General features: G+C 45.0%; 1 protein-coding gene and 1 long non-coding RNA gene across 4 annotated transcripts in view; one reads left to right on the forward strand and one right to left on the reverse strand.

Moving 5' to 3' along the window:
• Positions 1-15,918, forward strand: part of LOC127450354 (gastrula zinc finger protein XlCGF26.1-like) — a 175,374-nt gene extending 159,456 nt beyond the window's left edge. For 2 of the 3 annotated variants that reach the window (XM_051714413.1, XM_051714414.1), the window contains exon 2: positions 14,647-15,918. In XM_051714413.1, coding sequence (XP_051570373.1) covers positions 14,647-15,914 — 1,268 coding nt within the window. In that variant the 3' untranslated portion in view covers positions 15,915-15,918. Of the gene's footprint in view, positions 1-7,954; positions 8,700-14,646 lie in introns of those variants that run through there. The other variant, XM_051714415.1, reaches the window with a different exon arrangement.
• A 6,434-nt stretch (positions 15,919-22,352) lies between these two features.
• Positions 22,353-24,673, reverse strand: LOC127450437 (uncharacterized). The gene is made up of 6 exons (XR_007898988.1): positions 24,655-24,673; positions 23,637-23,716; positions 23,449-23,541; positions 23,241-23,343; positions 22,571-22,831; positions 22,353-22,491 (listed from the first exon to the last, which is right to left on the reverse strand). It is a non-coding gene; the product is annotated as an uncharacterized LOC127450437 (long non-coding RNA).
• Between the last annotated feature and the right edge of the window lie 1,627 nt (positions 24,674-26,300).

Consider the following 26,300-nt stretch of genomic DNA (forward strand, 5'->3'; position numbering starts at 1 on the left):
AGCATCTCTTGTGTTATAAAAGTACAAAATAAATAGAATGAAAAACTTGTGCATTAGGAGAAGTCATTCTTGTTTTGGGTTGGTGCGTAGATGGTCTCTTCTTCTTCTGCTCTTTTTCCTGTTGTGGCGGTTAGCAAACAGCGTTTCATTAGCGCGTGCACCTCCTTCTGGATTGGAGTGTGGATCGCCTGTGACTGACTCGGACGTATTCTTCATCTGACTGCATGCACCGAACCATGACGTCAGTACCGTGACGGTTCAGGACGAATACATGTACCATTACACCCCTAAATATTAGTAATAAATGCCCTAAGTATACACATTTCCATTAGATTGAACTTTTCCAGTATTTTTATTATCAATTTCTTGATTTTTAACATAAAGATGACTTTTGTATGTAAGACATGTTTTGTCCCTTATCTCAAGAATCAGTGAGCTATATTATACTGTTCCTTGAATATTACTTTTTTCCATGTTTCTTTTTTTTACCTGGTTGGGTCCTTTTTTATATAAGTACTTTATTTTATTCAAACAATTACAAATATAGCTGTTACAGGGCCAAGCACCTAAATAGCCTACAGGGCTATTTGACCCAGCAGGACTCAAAAGGCACACAGAGTGGCTACACCCAATGTTTGAGGTTGTACTCAAGAAATGTACACACATCACCACTCAGCTGACACATCTTAACAATGGCAAAGAGATATTCAAAGTTTAGAGTCAGCACACAAAATTGTTTTGTTATCTTTTGAACAATAGGTGTTGCTGTCTTCAAACTGTTCAGGTACCCTCAGGACATGATGTTTTATTTTTTTATTTCTTGACCCATAAGTGGCACCGCTATCAAACATGGCTTGTACCCTCAGATCATAAAGCATACCATGATTCGTTTCCATAGACTTGCTGAAATACAGCCTTACTTCCAGTTCCCCTTCTGTCACTCACTCGACGTTGTGTCGATGTAGTGACAATAGGGTCGCTCTTGGGAGCTCAAAACACCTCTGATTTTTGAGAAAAGGCCAATGAGAATTGGCGAATGGAATTTGCATGCCACTCCCCCGGACATACGGGTATAAAAGGAGCTGGCTTGCAACCACTCATTCAGATTTTTGCTTCTACGAAGAAGCGTATGCTGTTGGATATACGGCGCATTCCAGCGGCTTTCTCTCCTGCACGATTAGTGCAGAGTACGCCCCTGGGCGCTTCGACAGCACTAAAAAGAGTATATTTTCTGTATTAGAGCAACACATTGACGTGGACATTTTTTTAATGACGCGTCATTTTAAAGATGCCTTTCCGTCTTTGTGTGATTCCAGGATGTGGTCGTTATCTCTCCACCTCTGACGGCCACGGGCGCTGCCTCACGTGTCTGGGCCACGATCACACTGAGGCAGCGTTTGTGGATGGTTCATGTTCTCATTGCGGGAACATGACCATGGCAACTTTGCGGTCACTGCTTTCCTTCCTCCGAGGGAAAGCCACTCCAGCCGCCCCCCGCAATTCCCCCTGCAAGTCCACCAGGCCAAGGCACTGAAAGAACTGCACGTGGGTATTCCTGATCCTGATGTGATGCAGGAGCTGCGCTCGGCGACCGACCTCGCCCTCTGGGCAACGAAGGTCACGGCGTGAGCACTCAGGCAGGCGATGCCCACCATGGTGGTCCAGGAGTGCCACCTATGGCTGAATCTGGTCGAGATGAGGGACGCCGACAAGGTTCGCTTTCTCAACTCGCCCATCTCCCAGATCGGCCTATTCGGCAACACTGTCGAGGACTTTGCCCAGCAGTTCTCGGCAGTGAAGAAGCAGACAGAAGCAATACAGCATATCTTTCCCTGACGTGGCTCAAGATCCGACGTGTTTACGACCGCCGTCATCACATCGACCGGACACGAACACTCGCAGCCAGGGCCCTGTGAATGCGGCCCCCCTGCCTTCGCACGCCCGGCCGCATCACACCCACACCTCTGGCCAGCCAGTTGGGGGCAGTGGTGGCTCAGCGGTTAAGGCTCTGGGTCACTGATCAGAAGGTCGGGGGTTCAAGCCCCAGCACTGCCAAGATGCCACTGTTGGGCCCTTGAGCAAGACCCTTGACCCTATCTGCTCCAGGGGCGCCGTATCATGGCTGACCCTGCACTCTGACCCCAGCTTAGCTGGGATATGTGAAAAAAAGAATTTCACTGTATATGTGCAAAATGTATAATGTGTGATAAATAAATATAATTATTATTGTGACGAGTCTCGAAGATGGCCCAAAATGCCCTTCTCCTCAGTCACTGACCCACCCTATGCCGGGAACATGGAGCAAGGTAAGTGCTTTGAGGTTTCCCTCAGCGCAGCCACCTCAGGACGAAGCAAGGCTCCTTGACGTGGCATTTCCTGCTCCCTCCTGCCGCGTAGAGGAGCCTTGCTTCTTCCCGAGGTACGTCAGACGCGATTGTCCCCTTAGTTCCCCTTGCCTGGAGCTTGGACACATGGCTAATGCTTTCCAACCCGTCGCGGTGGCCAGGACCATCCGACTCGGCTACGCGATTCAGTTGGTTCAGCGGCATCCTCTTCACCTCGGTGCAGGGCGAGAACACCGCCACCCTGTGTGCGGAGATCGCGACCCTTCTGTGCAAGGGCGCGATAGAGCCTGTCCCTCCGGCCGAGATGAGGAAAGGGTTCTACAGCCCTTACTTCATCATGCCAAAGAAAGGCAGTGGGTTGCGGCCAATCTTGGACCTGCGAGTTCTGAACCGGGCCTTACACAGACTCCTGTTCAAGATGCTGACATAGAAGTACATTTTGGCATGCATCTGGCATCAAGATTGGTTCACGGCGGAAGACCTGAAGGATGCGTACTTTCATGTCTCAGTTTTACCTTGACACAGACCCTTCCTACGGTTTGCTTTTGACAGCTGGGCATATCAGTACAAGGTCCTTCCCTTCAGCCTGTCCCTGTCCCCTCGCATCTTCACAAAGGTCACAGAGGCAGCTCTTGCCCCGTTAAGGGAAGTGGGCATCCGCATACTCAACTACCTCGACGACTGGCTGATTCTAGCACACTCTCGATAGTTGCTGTGTGCACACAGGTACCTGGTGCTCACGCACCTCAGCCTTTCAGAGCATCTCTATTCTCGCCTCACAAGCAAGCGTGTGCAGTCATTGCTGAACTGCCTGAAGTCATTCAGGCGGAGGACAGCGGTTCCACTGAAAAACTTTCAGAGGCTCCTGGGGCATATGGCATCCTCGGCAGCGGTCAAACCGCTCAGGTTGATGCATATGAGACCACTTCAGCACTGGCTTCAGACTCGAGTCCCGAATTGGCATGATGCCGCGGCACACATCGCGTGGCTATCACGCCGGTCTGCCGCTACTTGTTCAGCCCTTGGACAGACCTTGCGTTTCTGCGGGCAGGAGTCCTCCTACACCAAGTGTCCAGGCACGTCATGGTCATGACCGATGCCTCCAAGTTAGGTTGGGGCACCGTGTGCAACGGGCACGCAGCCGCTGGCTCCTGGACAGGACCGCGGCTGTGTTGACAGATCACCTGCCTCGAGTTGCTGGCTGTACTACTTGCCCTGCGAAGGCTATTGCCATTGATCCGGGGCAAGCACGTGTTGGTCTGGATGGACAACATAGCGATGGTAGCATATATAAATCGCCAAGGCAGCTTACGTTCTCGTCGCACGTCGCAACTCGCCCGCCATCTCCACCTCTGGAGTCAGCAACGACTGAGGTCGCTGCGGGCCACTCACATCCCAGACAGCCTCAACGCCACAGCAGACATGCTGTCACAGCAGGCGACACTCAGCGGAGAGTGGAGACTCCACCCCCAGGTGGTCCAGCTGATTTGGAGTCGATTCAGCAAAGCACAGGTGGACCTGTTTGCTTCCAGGGAATCCTCCCACTGCCTGCTCTGGTATTCCCTGACGGGAGCTCCCCTCGGTACAGACGCGCTGGCACACAGCTGGCCCCGTGGGCTGTGCAAATACGCGTTCCCCCCAGTAAGCCTACTTGCACAGACCCTGTGCAAGGTCAGGGAGGACGAGGAACAAGTCACCCTCGTGGCCCCGTACTGGCCCACTCAGACTTGGTTCTTGGGCCTCACGCTCCTGGCAAATTCTCTTGAGGGACGACTTCCTCTTTCAGGGACGGGGCACCATCTGGCACCCACGCCCAGGCTTCTGGAACCTCCACGTCTGGCCCTTGGACAGGACTGGAAGACCTAAGTGGCCTGCCACCGGCAGTGGTAGACACGATCACTCAGGCCAGGGCTCCCTCTACAAGGTAGCTTTATGCCCTGAAGTGGCGTTTGTTCGTGAGTTGGTGTTCTTCCCAAGGCGAAGACCCCCAAAGATGCGCAGTCGGGTCAGTGCTTTCCTTCCTGCAGGAGAGGCTGGAGGGGCGGCTGTTACCCTCCACCTTGAAGGTGTATGTGGCCGCCATAGTGGCACACCACGATGCAGTGGAGGGTAAGTCCCTAGGGAAGCACGACCTGATCATTAGGTTCCTCAGAGGCGCCCAGAGGCTGAATCCTCCTAGGCCACTTTTCTCACATGGGATCTCTCCGTGGTCCTCCTGAGCCTCTAGAGTCAGTCGAGCTGAAAGCCCTCTCCTTGAAGATGGTCCTCCTGACTGCGTTCACCTCCATCAAGATTGTTGGGGACCTGCAGATGTTCTCTGTCAGCCATACTTGCCTGGAGTTCAGTCCAGTAGACTCTCATTTGATCCTGAGACCCCGACCGGGCTATGTGCCCAAGGTTCCAATGACCCCCTTCAGGGATCAGGTGGTGAGCTAGCATGCACTGCCTTGGGAGGAGGCAGACCCAGCCCTGTCATTGCTGTGTCCGGTGTGTGCTATGCGCATCTACTTGGATCGCACGCAGAGCTTTAGATGCTCTGAGCAGCTCTTTGTCTGTTTCGGTGGACATCAGAAAGGGAAAGCTGTCTCTAATCAGAGGCTTGCCCACTGGATCGTGAATGCCATCGCTCTGGCATTCCAGGCCCAGGCTGGGCCCGCCACTTTGGGAATACGAGCAGACATCTGCAGAGCAGCGGGCTGGGCAACACCCAATACCTTTGTGAGATTTTACAGTCTCCGGGTTGAGCCGGTTTCGTCCCGTGTTTTGTCAGGTATGAACAGGAAAGTTTGGGAATACGGAACAGCTGGCTGGGTGTATCGCTTGCGAATAGCACCTTTCCCCTCCGTGAGGCGAAGACGTGCGCTCTTCTCCCATGCGAGTTCATGAACCTGTGAACACTGGATGTCCTTCCTCCCTAGCCCTGTGGACCCAGTATGTGTGCTAATATGCACTGTACTGGGATAGGTGCTCCACAGGTGCCGGTTACCCCGGTAACCCGCTGTGATGTATTTTCCGCGGTACGGTCTCCCTGTGGGCAGACCCGCGTCTCCCTTGGGCAGATCTCTCTCTGCCCCCAGTCGCTGTGTTTGTAGAGCTCCTCCCCTTCGAGGCAGGACCTAGCACCGTGCCTCTTCCATGTGCGGCTGGTGAGCCCACGTGACGTATTGCCACGTTACCTCCCTGTCAGGCAGGATGTGGTCTCCGCAGGGTCTTTTACCCCTGAAAGAATAGGAAAGGAAAAGAACACCTTCCCCGGCGTGAATAATAGTGTTATATGGCCCCAGCCGAATCTAATACCCTATGGAGAGAAAACATAGAGATAAAAGGCCGCGGCTAGCGCAGCCTGCTCCCATGCTAGTTATGTCGCTTCCCCCCCTCAGGGGTGTGGGGAACTACATGACGTCTTTTGGGGCGTTGGGGTAGGCTACATGCAGGCTGATACACCTGCTATTACACACGCAGAAGCTTGCTTGCACCTGCATCGGCATTTCACGTAACACAGTTCAGCTGTTTTGGCATTTTGGCATAGGGACCCCTAGTGTCACTACATCGACACAACGTTGAGTGAGTGACAGAAGGGGAACGTCTTGGTTACTGTTGTAACCTCCGTTCCCTGATGGAGGGAACGAGATGTTGTGTCCCTCTTACCACAACGCTGTACTACCCGCTGGAATATCCGGGACACTGTCTCGGATCCTCAGCACAAAACCTGAATGAGTGATTGTGAGCCAGCTCCTTTTATACCCATATGTCCGGGGGTGTAGCATGCAAATTCCACTCGCCAATTCTCATTGGACTTTTCTCAAAGATAAAAGGTGTTTGGGGCTCCCAAGAGTGACCCTAGTGTCACTACATCGACAGTTACGACAGTAACCAAGATGTTTTATGTCATCATCATTAACTTCACATTGGCGTAACTTCTGAACAGTTACACAAATCAAAACTCAGTTTGGTCAGTTCTGTGCAGCAAATTTTCAGGCAAATTGGACAAAGTTTGTAGGATGTGAATCGGAAGAAACGCTAAATAACACAATCCAACATGGTGGCAACTATAATGGGCGAAGTACATTAAAATACTAATACAATAGGTGCCATAGGATCTTTGGTGCTTGGCCACTAATAATAATAAGAAAACTAACAAATACAATACGTGCCATAGCACCTCCAGTGTTTGGCCCCTAATAAGAGCTGATATGCCAGAGGTGCTCAGAATGTCTGGCCTTTTGTCTGCCATTTTGGTTTTTAATTGTTTGTAGTTGCACTTACACCAACTTCTCACTAGCAACATGTCATGTTATTTTGTTATTAAAAATTTTTTATAGATTCCATGCAGCAAATCCAATAGACATAACAGAAAATGCTAAATCAAACCACATGAAATCATAACTTTTCCCCCAAACATTAACCCCCCCACCCCCACCCGACACAAACAAGCACTCCAGTGGTCAAAAGCCAACTGACAAAGACACACAAATAGACAATAAAACAGCAGAAAATATTTAGAAAAAAAAAGTTTCTCTCCACTGCCCCTCCCCAAGAACCTTCCAGAAAGGCTAGATAGCTGCCCCATTTCTTGATGTATATAAACTCAGCAAAAAAAAAAGAAACATCCCTTTTTCAGGACACTGTATTTTAAAGATAATTTTGTAAAAATCCCAGTAACTTTACAGATCTTTATTGTAAAGGGTTTAAACAATGTTTTCCATGCTTGTTCAATGAACCATAAACAATTAATGAACATGCACCTGTGAAACGGTCATTAAGACACTAACAGCTTACAGACGGTAGGCAATTAAGGTCAAAGTTATAAAAACTTAGGACACTAAAGAGACCTTTCTACTGACTCTGAAAAACACCAAAAGAAAGATGCCCAGGGTCCCTGCTCATCTCCGTGAACATGCCTTAGGCATGCTGCATGGAGGCATGAGGACTGCAGATGTGGCCAGGGCAATAAATTGCAATGTCCATACTGTGAGACACCTAAGACAGCACTACAGAGAGACAGGAAGGACAGCTGATCGTTCTCGCAGTGGCAGACCACGTGTAACAACACCTGCACAGGATCGGTACATCCAAATATCACACCTGCGGGACAAGTACAGGACAGCAACAACAACTGCCCGAGTTACACCAGGAATGAACAATCCCTCCATCAGTGCTCAGACTGTCCGCAATAGGCTGAGAGAGGCTGGACTGAGGGCTTGTAGGCCTGTTGTAAGGCAGGTCCTTACCAGAAATCACCGGAAACAACATCGCTTATGGGCACAAACCCACCTTCGCTGGGTCAGACAGGACTGGCAAAAAGTGCTCTTCACTGACGAGTCGCGGTTTTGTCTCACCAGGGGTGATAGTCAGACTCACGTTTATCGTTGAAAGAATGAGCATTAAACCGAGGCCTGTACTCTGGAGCGGGATCGATTTGGAGGTGGAGGGTCCGTCATGGTTTTGGACGGTGTGTCACAGCATCATCGGACTGAGCTTGTTGTCATTGCAGGCAATCTCAACTCGTTACAGGGAAGACAACCTCCTCCCTCATGTGGTACCCTTCCTGCAGGCTCATCCTGACATGACCCTCCAGCATAACAATGCCACCAGCCATACTACTCATTCTGTGCATGATTTCCTGCAAGACAGGAATGTCAGTGTTTTGTCATAGCCAGCAAAGAGCCAGGATCTCAATCCCATTGAGCATGTCTGGGACCTGTTGGATCGGAGGGTGAGGGTTAGGGCCATTCCCCCCAGAAATGTCCGGGAACTTGCAAGTGCCTTGGTGGAAGAGTGGGGTAACATCTCACAGCAAGAACTGGCAAATCTGGTGCAGTCCATGAGGAGGAGATGCACTGCAATAGTTAATGCAGCTGGTGGCCTCACCAGATACTGGCTGTTATTTTTGATTTTGACCCCCGCTTTGTTTAGGGACACATTATTCGATTTCCATGTCTGTGAAACTTGTTCAGTTTATGTCTGAGTTGTTGAATCTTTTTATGTTCATACAAATATTTACACGTTAAGTTTGATGAAAATAAAAGCAGTTGAAAGTGAGAGGACGTTTCTTTTTTTTGCTGAGTTTATATCCAGGTTGCCTAGCCCAACTCGACGCACCACTCACAAAATGAGGGCGCATCAGACGACCTCCATCCCCTGAGGATTACCCGCCTGCCAATCATCACGCTGGTCAGGACCCAGCTCTCCATATATCCATCACGCAAAATACACAGTCTGGGGCAAAATGAAAATTGAGTGTCCACTACGTCACACATGAAGCTCTGAACCCTCAACCAAAATTCTTGGATCTTATCACATCCCCAAAAAACATGGGTTGTGTCCCCGTCTTCTGATTGGACTCGCCAGCAGGTGGGTGTGTCTTTAAGACTAAGCCTATACAATCTAGAGGGGGTCCAATAGAATCGATGCAAAATCTTAAATTGCATCAGATGCACCCTTGCATCTCTAGATGCAGAGTTAACATTTTTTAGAATCCTAGCCCACACTTCCTCCTCCAATACCAAGTTTAAATCTTTCTCCCATAATCTCTTGAGAGAAGTTGAAGCTCCATCCCCTAGATTTTGAATTAACAGGGAGTAATACACTGATGTCTCATGACCTTTTCCGAAAGCAGTAATCACCACTTCCAGAGTATCTGTCGCTTTAGGGGGGTGTATGCTACTCCCAAAAATAGTACAGAGCAGGTGGCGCATCTGTAAATACCCAATGAACTGAGATCTGGGAATTCTAAAATGTTGAACCACATTTTCAAAAGATCTCAACACTCAACTCTTACATAGGTCACCGAGCGTATTAACCTCCCTCACAATTCACTTTGACCAGCAGAAAGGGGACTTATTAATACGTAATTTTGGGTTCCACCATATGCTTGAGGCAACATTTAAATAAATGCCAGAATTAAACACTCTGGACACTTTTGTCCATACCATGTGCAAACGCGAGATAATGGGGTGTGACCTAACTTCTCTGGTTAGTTTAATAGAAAGGCTCTGCAATGGCAAAATAGGGGCAAGAACATTCTGTTTGATACAAAACCAGGTAGGGGCTCTCTCAGGTGGAAGTGACCAATGAGCCAAATGTCTGAGACCGAATGCATAATAATAAAACAAAATCTTGGGTAGGCCTAGCCCACCTTTGTCAATCGGCCTATGTAACTTATTGAAATGTAATCTGGGACGTTTACCATTCCAAATGAAGGACTTCGTTATACTATCAAATTGCTGAAATAAGAGAGGGGGACATATACAAGGAGAGATTGTAGCAGGTAGTTGAATTTTGGAATACAATTCATTTTAATAACATTAACCTTCCCAATCATAGATAAATGTAATGAAGCCCACCTGCCCACACTGCTCGAAAACCTTTTTATTAAGGGGTAAAAATGAACTCTAACTAAATCACACACATTTGCTAGGAATAAGATGCCCAAATACTTAATGCCCTGTTTGGGCCACTGGAAGACGCCTGGATGAAAAGCCGTTACTGGGCAGTACACTGTCAGAGCCAAAGCTTCGGATTTAGACCAATTGATTCTGTATCCTGAGAACTTAGAAAAGGAATTAATAATTCTTTGGAGGCAAGGCATAGTTCTAGTGGCATCGGAGACGAATAATAAAATACAATCTGCGTAAAGCAAAAGCTTATGTGCCATACCTCCTGCCACCACTCCTGGAAAATCATCTTCCTTTCTTATCGCGGCTGGTAATGGTTTCAGGCCAAGACAGAACAATAAGGGGGAAAGAAGGCAACCCTGCCGGGTGCCCCTATCCAAAGTAAAATAATCTGAAATGAATCCTTTTGTTTGTACCGCCCACTACCGGGTGTCTATAAAATAACTTAATCCATTCAATAAAAGTATTCCCAAACCCGTATATTTCCAAAACCTTAAAAAGATAATCCCATTCTACCATATCGAACGCGGCGTCAAGTGAGATGGCAGTGACCGGAGTCTGATCATTTGCCACTGACCACATGATATTGATAAAACGCCTAATGTTATCAGAAGAGCTACGGCCCCGAATAAACCCCACCTGATCTATATGTATGAGTTGTCATAACTTTACTTAATCGGTTGGCCAAAATTTTTGACAATATTTTTACATCTAGCTGGATCAGGGAAATTGGATGGTAACTCTTACACTTGCTTTGATCTTTGTCCTTTTTAAGAATTAGACTGATCCGGGCTTGTTTCATGGTTGGCGGAAGCTTTCCATTCTTTAATGATTCCATATAAACTTCTAACAAAAGTGCAGCCAGTTTTGTAGCATAAGATCTTAATAATTCATCGGCAAAGCGTCTGGTCCCGGAGCCTTACCTGTAGGCAAGGCCTTAATTACCTCGCCAAGCTCCTCCAAGGTTATCTCAGAATCAAGAATTTTTTTTTGCTCAGTCGTCAGTTTAGGGAGATCTAATGATTCCACAAAGTTTCTAATATCTTCATCAGTAGACGAAGATGTGGAACTATAGAGATCAAGATAGAATTCTTTAAAAGCATTATTAATATCAATGTTCGAGGTAAATATTTCACCTCCAGCAGATTTCACTGAGGGATTTGTAGAAAAAGACTCTCCCTGCTTTATATATTTAGCCAAAAGCTTGACTGTCTTGCCCTGACTAGCCAAAACTCCACCTTCCGTGACAAAATAGTATTATATCTGTATTTCAATTGGGTCAATTCTCTGAGGCCATCAGATGACATTCGGTGCTTCAGTTCTGCCTCTGCACTTTTAATATTCTCTTCCAACTCCACGAGTTCTCGTGCTTTGGATATTTTGATGAATGAGGCATACTGTATGATCCGAACCCTAAGAACCGCCTTAAGTGCCTCCCAAGCCATGCCCACAGAGGATACTGAGGACCAGTTAGTCTCCATATAAACATTGATTTCAGCCTTTAACATTTGTTGGAATTCAGGATTTTGCAAAAGGGATACATTAAAGCGCCAACTATATGATTTCCTTTTCTCCAGATGTGGCAACACCTCTAAACTCACCAGGGCATGATCTGAGGCTAAAATGTTTCCAATTGAGCAATCCACAATAGATGAAATGAGGGACTTAGATATAAAAAATCAAAATCTATTCTAGAATAAATCTTGTGGACTGATGAAAAAAAATAATAGTCCCTACCAGATGGGTTCAAAAGTCTCCAAATATCTGTAAGACCAAGATTTTTACACATTTGACATTTTAATTGTAGATGTTTACTTATCAATGTAATGACTCCCCTGCTCTTACTTGAGCCAGCACTAAAGAAAACATGTCCACCCCATATCTTCCCAAATTTTTCAGCTTCCTGCAGGGAAAGATGCATTTCTTGAAGAAACACAATATCATATTTCTTACGTTTAAGAAATAACCTTCCTTCTTTTTATGGGGTACCTCAATCCATTCACATTCCATTTGGAGAGAGACAATCCACTCATATTAACATTTAACATTTTGACATAAAATAGGCTTGTATGTCAAAAATAAAATTATAAAGACCACATTCCAACATTAGTGCAACAATCAAACCCTGAACTTCCCCCTGAACCAAAAAACAGAAAAACGTGTGCATTAAACCCGCGCATTACAGCACCAACTGGCGTCCATCCCTCTAAACTCAAACAGTCCATTTAGGCCTATGAGAGCCCCCGCGACAACTTTGCCATCAGATAGCTCAAGTCCGGTGCTTCTGCACAAATTTTGTGAAACAGAATTACACAACAGAAAATAATCTATAAAACAAACTCCAGCCAACAGGCAGGATAAACACAAAGACATGTAGATTCATCCACATAACTGTTCCAAAGGTGTGTTCTTCTACAAAACAAACTCCAGCCGCTAGGTGGAACCAGCACAAAAAGAAACAAAAAAGGCTCCCAGTTTCTTTGGACAGTCAAGTGAATGTTCAGCGAGTCAGGTCTATATAACTTACTGTAGAGCCGAGGAGGGCGGGGCCGGGCTGGAATGACGCACGCCCGGTCCCCAATCAGCCTGATGGGGCGCGTGAGGGATAAAGACAGTTCGAGAGAGAGAGAGAATTACAGGCAGCTGTACTGTGTGTTTATGGTTGTGTGTTTTTGTTTAAGTTGTTCATTAAATTATTATTTAAGTTGTCAAGCCGGTTCTCGCCTCCTCCTTTCCCTCGAACCCCCCTTACACTTACTTATTCCATTGACTTTATAAAGGACATTACTTGCTGTGGGCATGTAAATATTTACATCCTTAGTATCTATTTTCAATTTGGCCAGGAACATCAGTGCAAAAGCGACCTTCCGTTGTTGTAAGAGTTTCTTGCATTCCTTGAATCGATTACATTTCTCTCATCCAATTCGCAAAGTCTAGGAAAAAGAAAATGCTGTGGTTCTTCCAAGAAAGCCTTCCTTTACTCCACACCTTGCGTAACAGAATTGGCCAGAATTGATCGAGGCCTGTCTCCCTCAGCGGATCTCAGAGCCAGAACTCTGTGAGCTCGATTTCCAGCTTATGGCCCATTATGTCCAGCAGATTCAGGAAGAACTCATCTAGGAATTTCACCATATCTCAGCCTTCTTCGTTCTCAGGAATTCCAACAATTCGGACGTTGTTTCGCCGGCTACGATTCTCTAAGTCTTCCAACTTTTCCCAAATGCGTTCCAAGTCTGTCTTGGTCGCTAGCGGGTAAGCAGCTAATTCCCTCTCTGATGACTCCAGATAATTGATCTGTTTCTCGACGTCCGACACTCTTGTAACCAACTCAGTGAATTTTGTCTCCATGGCAATGAATGATCGACATATTACAGCAAGATCCTCCAAGTCAACAACGACCTTAGCCAGCATTGCCGACATGCTTGACAGTTGACGCTGAATCTCTCCCATCGCACCATCCAAATTGAATCCCTGGTCTGCGGCCCTGTCTGAGGTATCAGCTTGAGCACATAAGTGTCTTTTAATGTCTCCAGAGCCCAAGGATTTTGAATTCTTTGACATATTGTCTTCATAGAACAGTTATGGAACCGGGTGTAGAGAATCTCACTGGTTTATGACACAAAAAGTATTAAAAACTAGCAAAGTGGGGGGCCTGGTTAGCTCAGTGAGTAAAGACGCTGACTACCACCCCTGGAGTCATGAATTCAAATCCCAGGGTGTGCTGAGTGACTCAACCAGGTCTCCTAAGCAACCAAATTGGCCCGGTTGCTAGGGAGGGTAGTGTCATATGGGACAACCTCCTCGTGGTCGCTATAATGTGGGGCGCGTGGTGAGTTGTGCGTGGATGCCGTGGTGGATGGCGTGAAGTCTCCACACGTGTTATGTCTACGTGGTAATGCACTCAACAAGCCACGTGATAAGATGTGCGGGTTGACGTCTCAGACACAGAGACAACTGAGATTCGTCCTCCGCCACCTGGATTGAGGCAAGTCACTACGCCACCACAAGGACTTAGAGTGCATTGGGAAATGGGCATTCCAAATTGGGGAGAGAAAAATAAAACTAGCAAAGTGCGCAGAGCTCGCCATTCACATGTCCAAATGCGCCACGCAACTCAACATGTCAGGTTATTAAGTAATGTTTTCTTCAGAGGACTTCATTCAACTAAACTAATTCAACCTATCCATTTGTAAGAACATGTCTTTTAAATTTCCACTGTAATGACCACAATGCATGAAAGGAATATAAAGAGGTAGATTTCTGCAACAGTGCTCTTTATTCATCACACTTGTCTCACTCATGCACAAAAACAGCTTCTACACTATATTTTTGCACTTCATCAAACACAATACATATATAATTTAACTCACTGATAAATGGGAGCACATCTTACTGTTCTAAGTACTAAACATGATGGTCAGTACGACCATTTGGTCTAGAAATCACACAAAGGCAATTTTAATGACAATTAATAAATCAAATTATTATGCTGTATTTTATTTCCAGCACTAAGATAGTTTAGAATGGCATAAAAATTGCTGTTTTGGAAGTAAACTTTTTACGATTATGCCGTAAATCTGAAAAGAAAAAGAAAAAACAAGGGCTCTGAATCAATCAAATGTCCTGATGTGGTACTGTAGTAGTCAAGCAAGTATTTTGACTTTTTGTTCTTTTGGCCATGATGTTTAAGCAGCAGCAATATGAGATGTTAAACATTTAACATATCAAAAGCAGTTGCAATTCCAATGACAAAATAAGTGAAATATGATTTTTTTTTCCTTTAAAAATAAAATTGTGCAGCCCTAATTTATTGGAATAAAGATACTTGATCCCTTTAGACTTCTGTTATGTTGAGAGTCAAATTTATTGATTTTCATTTATATTAATATATATTTTCTTTTTAGACTTGATGGAAATGAAAGAGGAAGACCAAGAGCCAATAGAAGTGAAAGAAGAATGTGAAGAACTGAATGAAGTGAAGGAGGAACATCAGAATTTCATAACTGGAGAAAAATCTTTTAGTTGCTCACAGACTGAAAATAATTTCTCACAAAACAAAACTCAACCAGAAAATTCCTTCACATGTCCTCAGTGTGGAAAGAGTTTTACTTGTAAAGGAAACCTTTTGATTCACATTACTCTTCACACTGCAGAGAAACCATTTATGTGCCCTCAGTGTGGAAAGAGTTTAACACGGAAAGAAGGTCTTAACATGCACATGAAAATTCACACTGGAGAGAACCCTTTCTCATGCCATAAGTGTGGAAGAAGTTACACAAACAAATCTGGCCTTAAAAGACACATAAGATTTCACACTGGAGAGAAACCTTTTTCATGCCATCAATGTGGAAAGAGTTACACAGAGAAACGAAGTCTTCAGATACACATAAGAACTCACACTGGAGAGAAACCTTTCACATGCACTCAGTGTGGAAACAGTTTCATACGGAAAGCAAGTCTTACCAAGCACATGAAAATTCACACTGCAGAGAAACCATTTATGTGCCCTCAGTGTGGAAAGAGTTTAACACGGAAAGAAGGTCTTGACATGCACATGAAAATTCACACTGGAGAGAAGCCTTTCACATGCCTTCAGTGTGGAAAAAGTTACATAGACAATATACGCCTCAAACGACACATGAGATTTCACACTGGAGAGAAGCCTTTCACATGCTCTCAGTGTGGAAAAAGTTTCGTAATGAAAGGAGATCTTAACATGCACATGAAAATTCACACTGGAGAGAAGCCTTTCTCATGCCTTCAATGTGGTAAAAGTTTCACGTCTAAAAGATCCCTTGAAGTGCACGTAAGGATTCACACTGGACAGAAGCCATTCATTTGTCATCAATGTGGAAAAAGTTTCATTAATAAAGGAAACCTTAAGGACCACATAAGATGTCACACTGGAGTGAAGCCTTTCATATGCTTTCAGTGTGGGAAAAGTTTTTTGCGTAAAAGAAATGTTGATGAGCACATGAGAATTCACACTGGAGAGAAGCCTTACACATGCCTTCAGTGTGGAAAGAGATTTGCTCGTAAAGTAAACGTTGACATGCACATGAGTATGCACACTGGAGAAAAGCCTTACATATGCCATCAATGTGGAAAGAGTTTCAGACAGTCACGCACCCTAAAAAAACATGGGAGAGTTCATGCTGGAGAGAAACTATAACACCAGGATTCATGTGGGAAAAGTCAAAGAAAAGGGCATTGCCCAGTTATTTTAGTGAGCAAACTGAAAGTATTGATATGAAATTCAGAAACTATGGAATATTTTCATTTAATTATTCAGTTAATCCATTTTTGATAATTGAATTAATATGTATGCAATATGCAATGACCTAAAAATGACAATGTGCAATCAATGTACTATGAATAACTGCATTATGAATGTTATTCAATATGTTAGATATTTAATCATTCATTTATTGATTTAATTATCATTTACTCAGTTTAATAATCAAAGTGCAAATCAATGGAACAATACAACTTAACTTCTCTTTGGAGAATTACAGCCTCTCTCTGTATCTCTCTGTATGACCCTTTCTGTAAATGACCCAGAGGGAGATGTGTGTGTGTTGATACTAAAAAGATGATCTAATGTTTTAATTAGAGCAGAGTCAGGCACTGCCTGGTGCCTGAAAGAGGCAGATGATATATGTGTGTTAATTAGTGCTAGAAACGAGATGAAACGAATGTATGTGGGTGTGCACACATTTCTCCATCTTACAGGGATGTTTTGTGTTACCAACAACTGTAATAAGGGAAATCATTTAATATACTAATCAAATTAATGCAGAAAGTAATGATTGTTAGTTAATATAAAATATGTAATGATAAGAAGTGATTACAGTGTGTTTTATGCATCTAAAATGAAATAGTTGTGCTTTTGCCACCATTGAAGCAATTTGGGTCAGGATGACCGGCTAGAAGGGAGATGGTGGTGACGAAACTAGGGAGGCATAAGATGATTTTATTGGATGAAGAGGCCATCACCCAAAGAGATGAGAACAGAAAATGTATAAAAATATAGCTGCAAGCAGCAATGCGGATTCCTCCTCAAAATGGAAAATAATTTAAAAATTGATCAGTAGAGATTTGGGGTTAACCCTTTCACACGTACCATAACACTGGTTTGATCATTCCAGAGTGGTCCCTGGGGAGTACCATCAAACCGGTTTGATTAGAACGTTCGTGTCTCACGTCATCAACTGGCAAATTTTAAAATTTAAATCTGCTTTCCCGCTGTTTAGCTGCCGCTGCTACAGAGAGGGATTGGCTAAGCAATTCCATTTACATGCCTTACACAGCTGCTTGAACAATCTTTTTAACCACAGGATGTTTATTTTATGTTACAGGCATTCAAATTAACGCAGCAGACTACACATTTACTGCTCAATCCACACAGTGTATAACCGTGCAAAACTAACTGAAACTCACCATAAAAGCCGTTGTACTGTTTAGCAGCTACATAGAAAGAGACTGGCTAAGCACTTGTCATTTAGATATCTAAAACAGCTGCTAGAACGGTCTTTTTAAACCATAGAATATGTTTATTTTATGTTACGAACATTCAAACAAACACAGAATACAAGTTTACTGTCCATATACATACACTGTGTATTCGCGGAAAAACTGAGAAACTCACCAAACCTGCTGTCGTGCTGCTGCTGCTACGGAGAGAGAGACTGGCTAAGTGCTTGTCATTTATGTCTAAAATAGCTGCTCAGTCTTTTCAAGCACATGATAAAATAAATTTATGTAACGGGCATTCAAATAAACACAGAGGTATTAGGATACAAGTTTACAGCGCAAATAATACGACAGCAGCAAAAATAACTGAGAAAAACGATCACCTTTCAAACTTAATGTTTTATTCACATGAAACAAATATTATGTTGACATGCTCTGGACACTGAAGTCTACATTGCAATGTAAACAACCATGGCCATGGTCACAGCCCATCAATAATTACATTTATCTCGGTAATAATACGATCATTATAAAAGTTATATAAACACACGTTTGACATATTTGAGAATCTACTAACAAATTTTTAATGTAAATAAGATGTTTTGTTTAAAAACTAAGAATCTGAAATAAAGGGTTGACATCAGTAATGCTTCATAGTTTTCGTTTAAAAAAAAAAATTTTTTTATAATTCGTCATCTTCCCTTTCCCCCAGTGACAAGTGTCACAGCATTCACTTTTACCTCAGATTCGCATTGGCGCTCGTCACAGATTTTACACAAATTCTTTCGCTAATTGCATTTACAGTTCCCTATCTGTCACTCACTCGACGTTGTGTCGATGTAGTGACACTAGGGGTCACTCTTGGGAGCCCGAGACACCTCTGGTCTTTGATAAAAGGCCAATGAAAATTGGCGAGTGGTATTTGCATACCACTCCCCCGGACATACGGGTATAAAAGGAGCTGGTATGCAACCACTCATTCAGATTTTCTCTTCGGCGCCGAACGGTCGATGTTTACTGAGCTGACTGTTCATTCACCTCTGCTAGATCTGACGGCGCATTTCAGCGGCTTCTCCCTCCTCTGCAGTGGTGCACTGCTGAGAACACCCCTGGGTGCTTCGGCAGAAAAAAGAGAGTATATTTTTCTAAAAGAGTATATTTCTCTAAAAGAGCGGCACACACGGAACGTCTTTTTAAAGACGCATCTTTTTAAAGATGTCTTTCCGATTGTGTGTTATTCCTGGTTGCGGTCATTACCTCTCAACTTCTGACAGTCATGATCGCTGTCTTTCGTGTCTGGGCATGACCCACGTGGAGACAACATTCGTGGATGGATCATGTTCTCACTGCGAGAACATGACCATGGCAACGTTGGGGTCGCGGCTTGCTTTCGTATCACGGCGAGTTCCACCTCTTGTTCGGAGCCCGCAAAGCTGATGAGTTCTCGAGCGCAGCATCGGAGAGCGGGCTCGTCCAGTCGGATACAGAAGCCTCAGCTGGGCTCCCCCCCTCGGGTGCGGTTGCCCAGTCACAGGCTGATGCAGAAATGATGGACATGCTTTCCTGGGCAGCTGTGAGCATCAGGCTAGAGTGGAGCTCTCCCCTGTACCCTCCAATCTGTCGCAATGGCTGATCCGGACTGTCCGACCCGGCTACGCGATTCAGTTCGCAAGGCGTCCGACCCAGGTTCAGCGGCATCCACTTCACCTCGGTGAAGGGCAAGAATGCTGCTACCTTGCGCACGGAGATTGCTACCCACCTACGGAAGGATGCGATAGAGCCTGTCCCTCCAGCCGAGATGAAGAAGGGGTTTTACAGCCCCTACTTCATTGTACCGAAAAAAAGCGGTGGGTTGCGGCCAATCTTGGACCTGCGAGTACTGAACCGGGCTTTACACAAACTCCCGTTCAAGATGCTGACACAAAAACGCATTCTGGCAGGCGTCCGGCATCAAGATTGGTTCGCGGCGGTAGACCTGAAGGACGCGTACTTACACGTCTCGATTCTACCTCGACACAGACCCTTCCTGCTGTTTGCATTCGAGGGTTGGGCGTGTCAGTACAGTTCAGAGGCTCCTGGGGCATATGGCATCCTCAGCGGTGGCCACTCCGCTTGGGTTGATGCATATGAGACCGCTTCAGCACTGGTTTCAGACTCGAGTCCTGAGATGGGCATGGCGCCGTGGGACACATCACGTGGCCATCACGCCAATCTGTCACCACCTCTTCAGCCCTTGGGCTGACCTCATGTTTCTACTGGCAGGCGTTCCCCTAGAGCAGGTCTCCAGGCACGTCGTGGTTACGACAGACGCTTCCAAAACGGGCTGGGGCGCTGTATGCAATGGGCATGCAGCCGTTGGCTTATGGACGGGCCCACGGCTACATTGGCACATCAACTGCCTCGAGTTGCTGGCAATTCTGCTTGCCCTGCGGAGGTTCCGGCCGTTGATCCGGGGCAAGCACATGTTAGTTCGGACAGACAACACGGCAACGGTAGCATATGTCAACTGTCAAGGCGGTCTGCGCTCCAGTTGTATGTCACAACTCGCCCGCCGTCTCCTCCTCTGGAGTCAGCAGCACCTCAAATCACTGCGAGCCATTCATATCCCAGGCGACCTCAATGCTGCAGCGGATGCGCTGTCATGGCAGGTTACCCACAAGGGAGAGTGGAGACTCCACCCTCAGGGGGTCCAGCTGATTTTGAGTCGATTCGGTCAGGCACAGGTAGACCTGTTCGCCTCCCAAGAATCCTCCCACTGCCCGCTCTGGTACGCCCTGACTGAGGCACCTCTCGGTATAGATGCGCTGGCACACAGCTGGCCCCCTGGACTTCGCAAATATGCATTTCCCCCAGTGAGCCAACTTGCACAGACCCTGTGAAAGGTCAGGGAGGACGAGGAGCAGGTCGTCCTGGTAGCACCCTACTGGCCCACCCAGACGTGGTTCTTGGACCTCACGCTCCTCGCGACAGCCCCCCCCCCCGGCAAAACCCCTGAGGAAGGACCTTCTTTCTAGGTCACGCTAGGGTAGGTGGGCATGTGGCTAGCCCGTCTCTATCTTTTGGGTAGTCAAGGAAGGACCTTCTTTCTCAGGGACGGGGCACCATCTGGCACCCGTGACCAGACCTCTGGAATCTGCATGTCTGGCCCCTGGACGGGATGTGGAAGACCTAAGCGATCTACCACCCGCAGTGGTAGACACGATCACTCAGGCTAGGGCCCCCTCTATGAGGCGCCTGTATGCCTTTAAGTGCCGTCTGTCCGCGAAGTGGTGTTCTTCCCCACGCAAAGACCCCCAGAGATGCTCAGTCAGATCGGTGCTTTCCTTCCTGCAGGAGAGGTTGGAAGGGTGGCTGTCCCCTTCCACCTTGAAGGTGTATGTAGCCGCTATAGCGGCACACCACGACACAGTGGACGGTAAGTCCTTAGGGAAGCATGACCTGATCATCAGGTTCCTAAGAGGTGCCTGGAGGTTGAATCCCTTCAGACCATGCCTCGTTCCCACATGGGACCTCTCTGTAGTTCTTCAGGGTCTACAGAGAGACCCCTTTGAGCCCTTACAGTCATCTGAGCTTAAGGCACTCTCCTTGAAGACTGCCCTCCTGAATGCGCTCACTTCCATCAAGAGGGTAGGAGAACTGCAAGCGTTCTCTGTCAGCGAAACTTGAATGGATTTCAGTCCGGGCTACTCTCACGTGATCTGAGACCCCGACCGGGCTATGTGCCTAAGGTTCCCACGACCCCTTTTAGGGACCAGGTGCTGAACCTGCAAGCACTGCCCCAGGAGGAGGCAGACCCAGCCCTGACGTCGCTGTGTCCGGTGCGCGTTTTATGCATCTATTTGGATCGCACGCAAAGCTTTAGAGTCTCTGAGCAGCTCTTTGTCTGCTTTGGTGGACAGCGGAAAGGAAGCGCTGTCTCCAAGCAGAGGATCGCCCACTGGCTCATTGATGCCATAACTATGGCATATCACACCCAGGACGTGCCGCCCCCGTTAGGGCTACGAGCCCATTCTACCAGGGGTGTAGCGGCCTCCTAGGCCTTGACCAGGGGCGCCTCTCTAACAGACATTTGCAGAGCAGCGGGCTGGGCAACACCCAACACCTTTGCGAGGCTCTACAACCTCCGGGTGGAACCGGTTGCGTCCCATGTAGTGGCACGCACGAGCAGGTAAGTCCGGGAGAGCCGGCCGGGTGTATCGCTTGTGCATAGCGCCTTTCACCTCCCCTGAGCTGAAGACGTGCGCCGTTAACTCCCAGTGGTGTTCACAAACTGTGTTCCCTGGTTGATTTCCTCCGAGCCCTGTGGCAGACGAGTCTTCGGAGAGACTCGTTGCCGGCTCAGTACACATGCTAACTAAAGCCCTGTGCTGGGGTAGGTGCTCCGCATGTGGCTAGCCCGTCTCTATCTTTTGGGTAGTCGACTTGTACCAAAGGGCCGTTCGACACTCATAACAGTGTTGGGGGAGGTTACGTGTCGGCCTGATGCACTGGCTACGAGGCACACAGTGGTCTGCCCATCACACACCACCAGTTCATGTAACACAGTTCAGCCAGTTGTGGCATTTTTGTATGGGGACCCCTAGTGTCACTACATCGACACAACGTCGAGTGAGTGACAGATAGGGAACGTCCTGGTTACTTGCGTAACCTCTGTTCCCTGATGGAGGGAACGAGACGTAGTGTCTCTCCTGCCACAACGCTGAACTACCCGCTGAAATGGCCGGACCTTGTCTCGGCTCCTCAGCATAAAGCCTGAATGAGTGGTTGCATACCAGCTCCTTTTATACCCGTATGTCCGGGGGAGTGGTATGCAAATACCACTCGCCAATTTTCATTGGCCTTTTATCAAAGACTAGAGGTGTCTCGGGCTCCCAAGAGTGACCCCTAGTGTCACTACATCAACACAATGTCTCATTCCCTCCATCAGGGAATGGAGGTTACGCAAGTAACCAGGACGTTTTATTTACACAATTGCCACAGAAAAAGAGGTCTGCTTTTAAAAGAAAACAATTAATAGATGAGATCAGAGAAATATGTATTTTTTTAATTCTGAAGATGTCCCAACTACTGCTTCATCGCCTGCCCACACCACACCAAAGAAGGTGGAGGAGGTAAGCTCTTCCTGCTGGAGGGTTACCAGCAATATTATCCCTCCTGGACCTCAAAGTCAGACCGCACCTGCATCTCCCACAGAGGTCTAATGCTGAGGAGATCAGGAAACAATCCACTATTCTGCAGAACAGCTGAAGAAAACACCACCTGAAGTGAAAGGAAAGCTGGCAAAGTGGGTTCTGACTAATGTAAATGAGATTAATGTAACTGAGCTTATATTGTAGTTTTGTGTGATGTACTCACTGGTTACACTGGATCCAACACTGACATCCACCACTACGAGGGACTTGGGATCTCTGGGTCCGTCATCATGTCCTTACTGGCCCCTTACTATTGATAGGGCACTCCACTGATTCCCTGCAATTCAGAATCAGCCTGATGAGAGGGCTGCTTGAGAAGCACAGTTCAGGGGCTACCCTGTCTCAGACAACTAGGCATTTCCCCTCTGAAGTTCCTCAAACCACTTCCCAGGGTAGCAGGACCAGGCGGTACTGCAAGGTCCGTCTCCAGCACATGGAAGATAAAGAAGAGGCACTTTAAAAAAATACACATGTATGCTGTGCAACACTCCCTTGTGTGTTACTCCATGCTTTGAGGAGTACAACACACTCAAACATTATTGAACCTATAAAAGGTTGTTTAAATGTTCTTTATAGTTAATATGTAATGTTATTTCATACTGCTAAGTAAATATTATATATATATATATATATATATATATATATATATATATATATATATATATATATTTTTTTTTTTTTTTTTTAATGAAATTTGTAAGTAGTTCTTAAAATTACTATGGTGTATGAAATGTGACATTTCATCATTATTCAATATGTCATTTATTATGCCTCTTGATGAAGCAGAGCCAAGTAACATAGTACTTCACATCGTGCAGACTCAGGACATTTACAACTTATAAGTGAATAACACTCCTTTCAGCATGTTTTTGTTCCTCTCCATGGATGAATCAATGACAAAGTGGAAGGGCAGGCTGGCATTTCATCAGTTTACACCTGCAAAAAGAAACCGATTTCACATTATTTTTTTGTGTGTGTGACATGCACACTGAGTATTTGCAAGACATGATTATTTATATCAGATCCACCATAGACATTCACCATTATGAGGGGCTTGGGATCTCTATGTCTGATGTAATGTGAGGAAGGATAGTGGTATACCAGTCCCACATTCTCCCAGCCATGTTACAGGACCTGTGATACAGGGGGGCAAATAGGATGAGAATGACCATGATCACCTGAAAAATGACCAAAGAGAAAGCAGAGTAGTAAAGTAGTAAGGTACTCACGGAGTACATGAGAGCTGTGCAACACTCCCTTTTGTGTTAGCCCATGTTTTGAGTACCACACACTGAAGCATTACTGAGAACTGTGAAATAAAATAAGCAAATGTTAGTTATGGTTATATTTCAATTGTTATGTATTGTAAATTGTGTATTTTGTCCTTGTAATTGGTTTATAATCTATTAAATGTGTGCATTGTGGGCTTTTGTTACCACAAATGCAATGTAATTGAATGTTATGAATGCTATTTAGTAGCTGTTATGGTTATGTTGCTTTTATTTGTTAAAATATTTATATTGTTATTCATTATATTGATATTTATTCAAAAACAACTTGTACAATCTATAAACAAATGCATATAAAAAGCATAGGTCAATAGATAAAATTAAATAAAATCTAATTTTAAGAATAATGGTAATACGCAACTTATCTCTTGTCTCTCATAGAGCAAAGATACATGTTTTTTGACATCATGTGGCTATTTCTCTATATTCCCTATATACTCTAGTAACACATTTGAGCATCTAATGGTGATGGAAGGAAACGGTGTCACTATACTGCATTACAAAAGTCAAAAATAGTAACTATGCCAACACAGAAACAAAAACAAAAATGGCTTCAAACTTTATTTTAATTGTCCAGCCAATTGTCATAGTCTGTTTGTTGGAATATAAGCATAGCTTGTGTAAAATGTGTATTTTGCCTTTGCATTAGAGTTTATTGCTGATGAATTACATATCATGCTACTTTCAATTGCAACCCTTTCCTAATATTAGCATTAGAATATAGGCTATACCTCAAACAATAGCATTTGATCAAAGTGAACACGATAAAACATTAGATATGTGCAATATGCCCACAACATTACACAAGCAGTGAACAGCACCAGCCATTACGTAAACTACATCAAAGTATGATAAATACAGATCATAAACATATTATTCATGCATTTATCATGGTCTACACATGTTTGCAAACAATTTTCAACAATTCTCAATTGAAAAAGACTTAAAATGTACTCACCAGTAGCAATCCTGTAATGCATTGGCAGAAAAGATGCACGTGGGAGCGAAATTCAAAGCCCGAGAAAATAAAAGAAATAAATGTCAATATAAACCATTGGTTAAAACATTTATTATAGTTTATACATGTTTTAAACCAACGAGGAAGATTTTAAAGTAAAGAAAATAGCTAAACATGACTTGCAACGCTTACCTATTCTCTGTCCTCCAGCTCCAAGCGAGACGAGTTAGTGGTGAACCGTCATGTGACTGCCCAGAGTGTCACGTGACAAGCTTGGTACGTCACACTGGAGTTTAAAATTTGATACGTTGTAAAATAACCGCAGGGAAAAAATTCACACTGGGGGGATCAGTTAAGTAATTTACAATTTACGTGCGAAAGTATTAAACCCTCCCGATGGAGGAATCCTAAAAAACATGTCTTTCTGTCTGAATCCTAAACAAAAAATTATAGCTATGGCTGGATTTGAACCTCTGACCCTTCACTTACCAGCACAACATCTAAGCTATTCACATTGCTGAGCATTTCTGCTTTCAGTTTCTGTATAAAAAAAAGAACCAGTGGCTAGCATTGTCAGATTTGGCCCAAGTTCAAACAGCTGTAATTCAGTCATCTTTTGACATATCAAGGTGAAATTTTGCATGTTACTTCAGAGTGATGTCATCTTGAAGGATGTTAGGTTTAAAAAAGCATCAGTCAAAATGACATTTGATTTATTGACACATATATATTGAGGCAATGTGGACATTTACATAAATACGCCCCTTTCAGCCATTTTGTATTGTATTCATTTTTGCTAAGTAACATATTGAAAGACATCAATTCTACACATTGGTACCAAATTCCAAGTCAATTGGATCTACGGTTCAAGAGAAGAAGATTTTTGTAGGTTTTCCCAAATTTTCACTGTACAGGAAAATCCATCATGATGGACCTTATAGGTCCTTGAGGCTTTTTTGTTCCCCATGAGAAATGAGGCATGTACATCAAGTTTCAGAAGAATTGAACAAATGGGGTGGAAATGCCATCACTTTGAAAATGGGACTTTTTGGCGTAGCCTGTAGTGCCCCCTAAGGGCGAATGTGGGCCATTATTGGTGTGGGGGTTCCTGGTGGCCTGTAGTATCAATGTGCCAAATTAGAAAATGTTTGACTGGTGACTTTCTGAGATATTGGGGCACAAGGAGAGTAATAATAATAATAATAAAACCACCAATAACAATAAGTTTCCTCCTACCGGAGGAATCCTAATAAAACCACCAATAACAATAGGTTTCCTCCTACCAGAGGAATCCTAATAATAATAATAATAATAATAATAATAATAATAAAACCACCAATAACAATAGGTTTCCTCTTACCGGAGGAATCCTAATAAGCATGTTCTGAAGTGTAATTTTAGATGCTCCATGGACCATCTCGGCTTTGTTACTTTGTAATAAAAGTCTATTTTTGGAATCAGAACTTTGCGCCTCATAATTACTTTGTGTCAGAAAGTGGGATTGGAACAGAAGTGGAGTGCAGGCTGCCATGTCAGGCCGGCAGGGGGTGAGCTGCACAAACAAGTGGCCACTCGAGGTAAGAAATTTTGCTTTTAGTACAACAGTTTGTGTTGTTCACCACAGGCCTGCCCGTAGTGTTAAGAGC

This window comes from Myxocyprinus asiaticus, chromosome 13 (assembly GCF_019703515.2).
Source record: "Myxocyprinus asiaticus isolate MX2 ecotype Aquarium Trade chromosome 13, UBuf_Myxa_2, whole genome shotgun sequence".
Lineage (NCBI taxonomy): Eukaryota > Metazoa > Chordata > Actinopteri > Cypriniformes > Catostomidae > Myxocyprinus > Myxocyprinus asiaticus.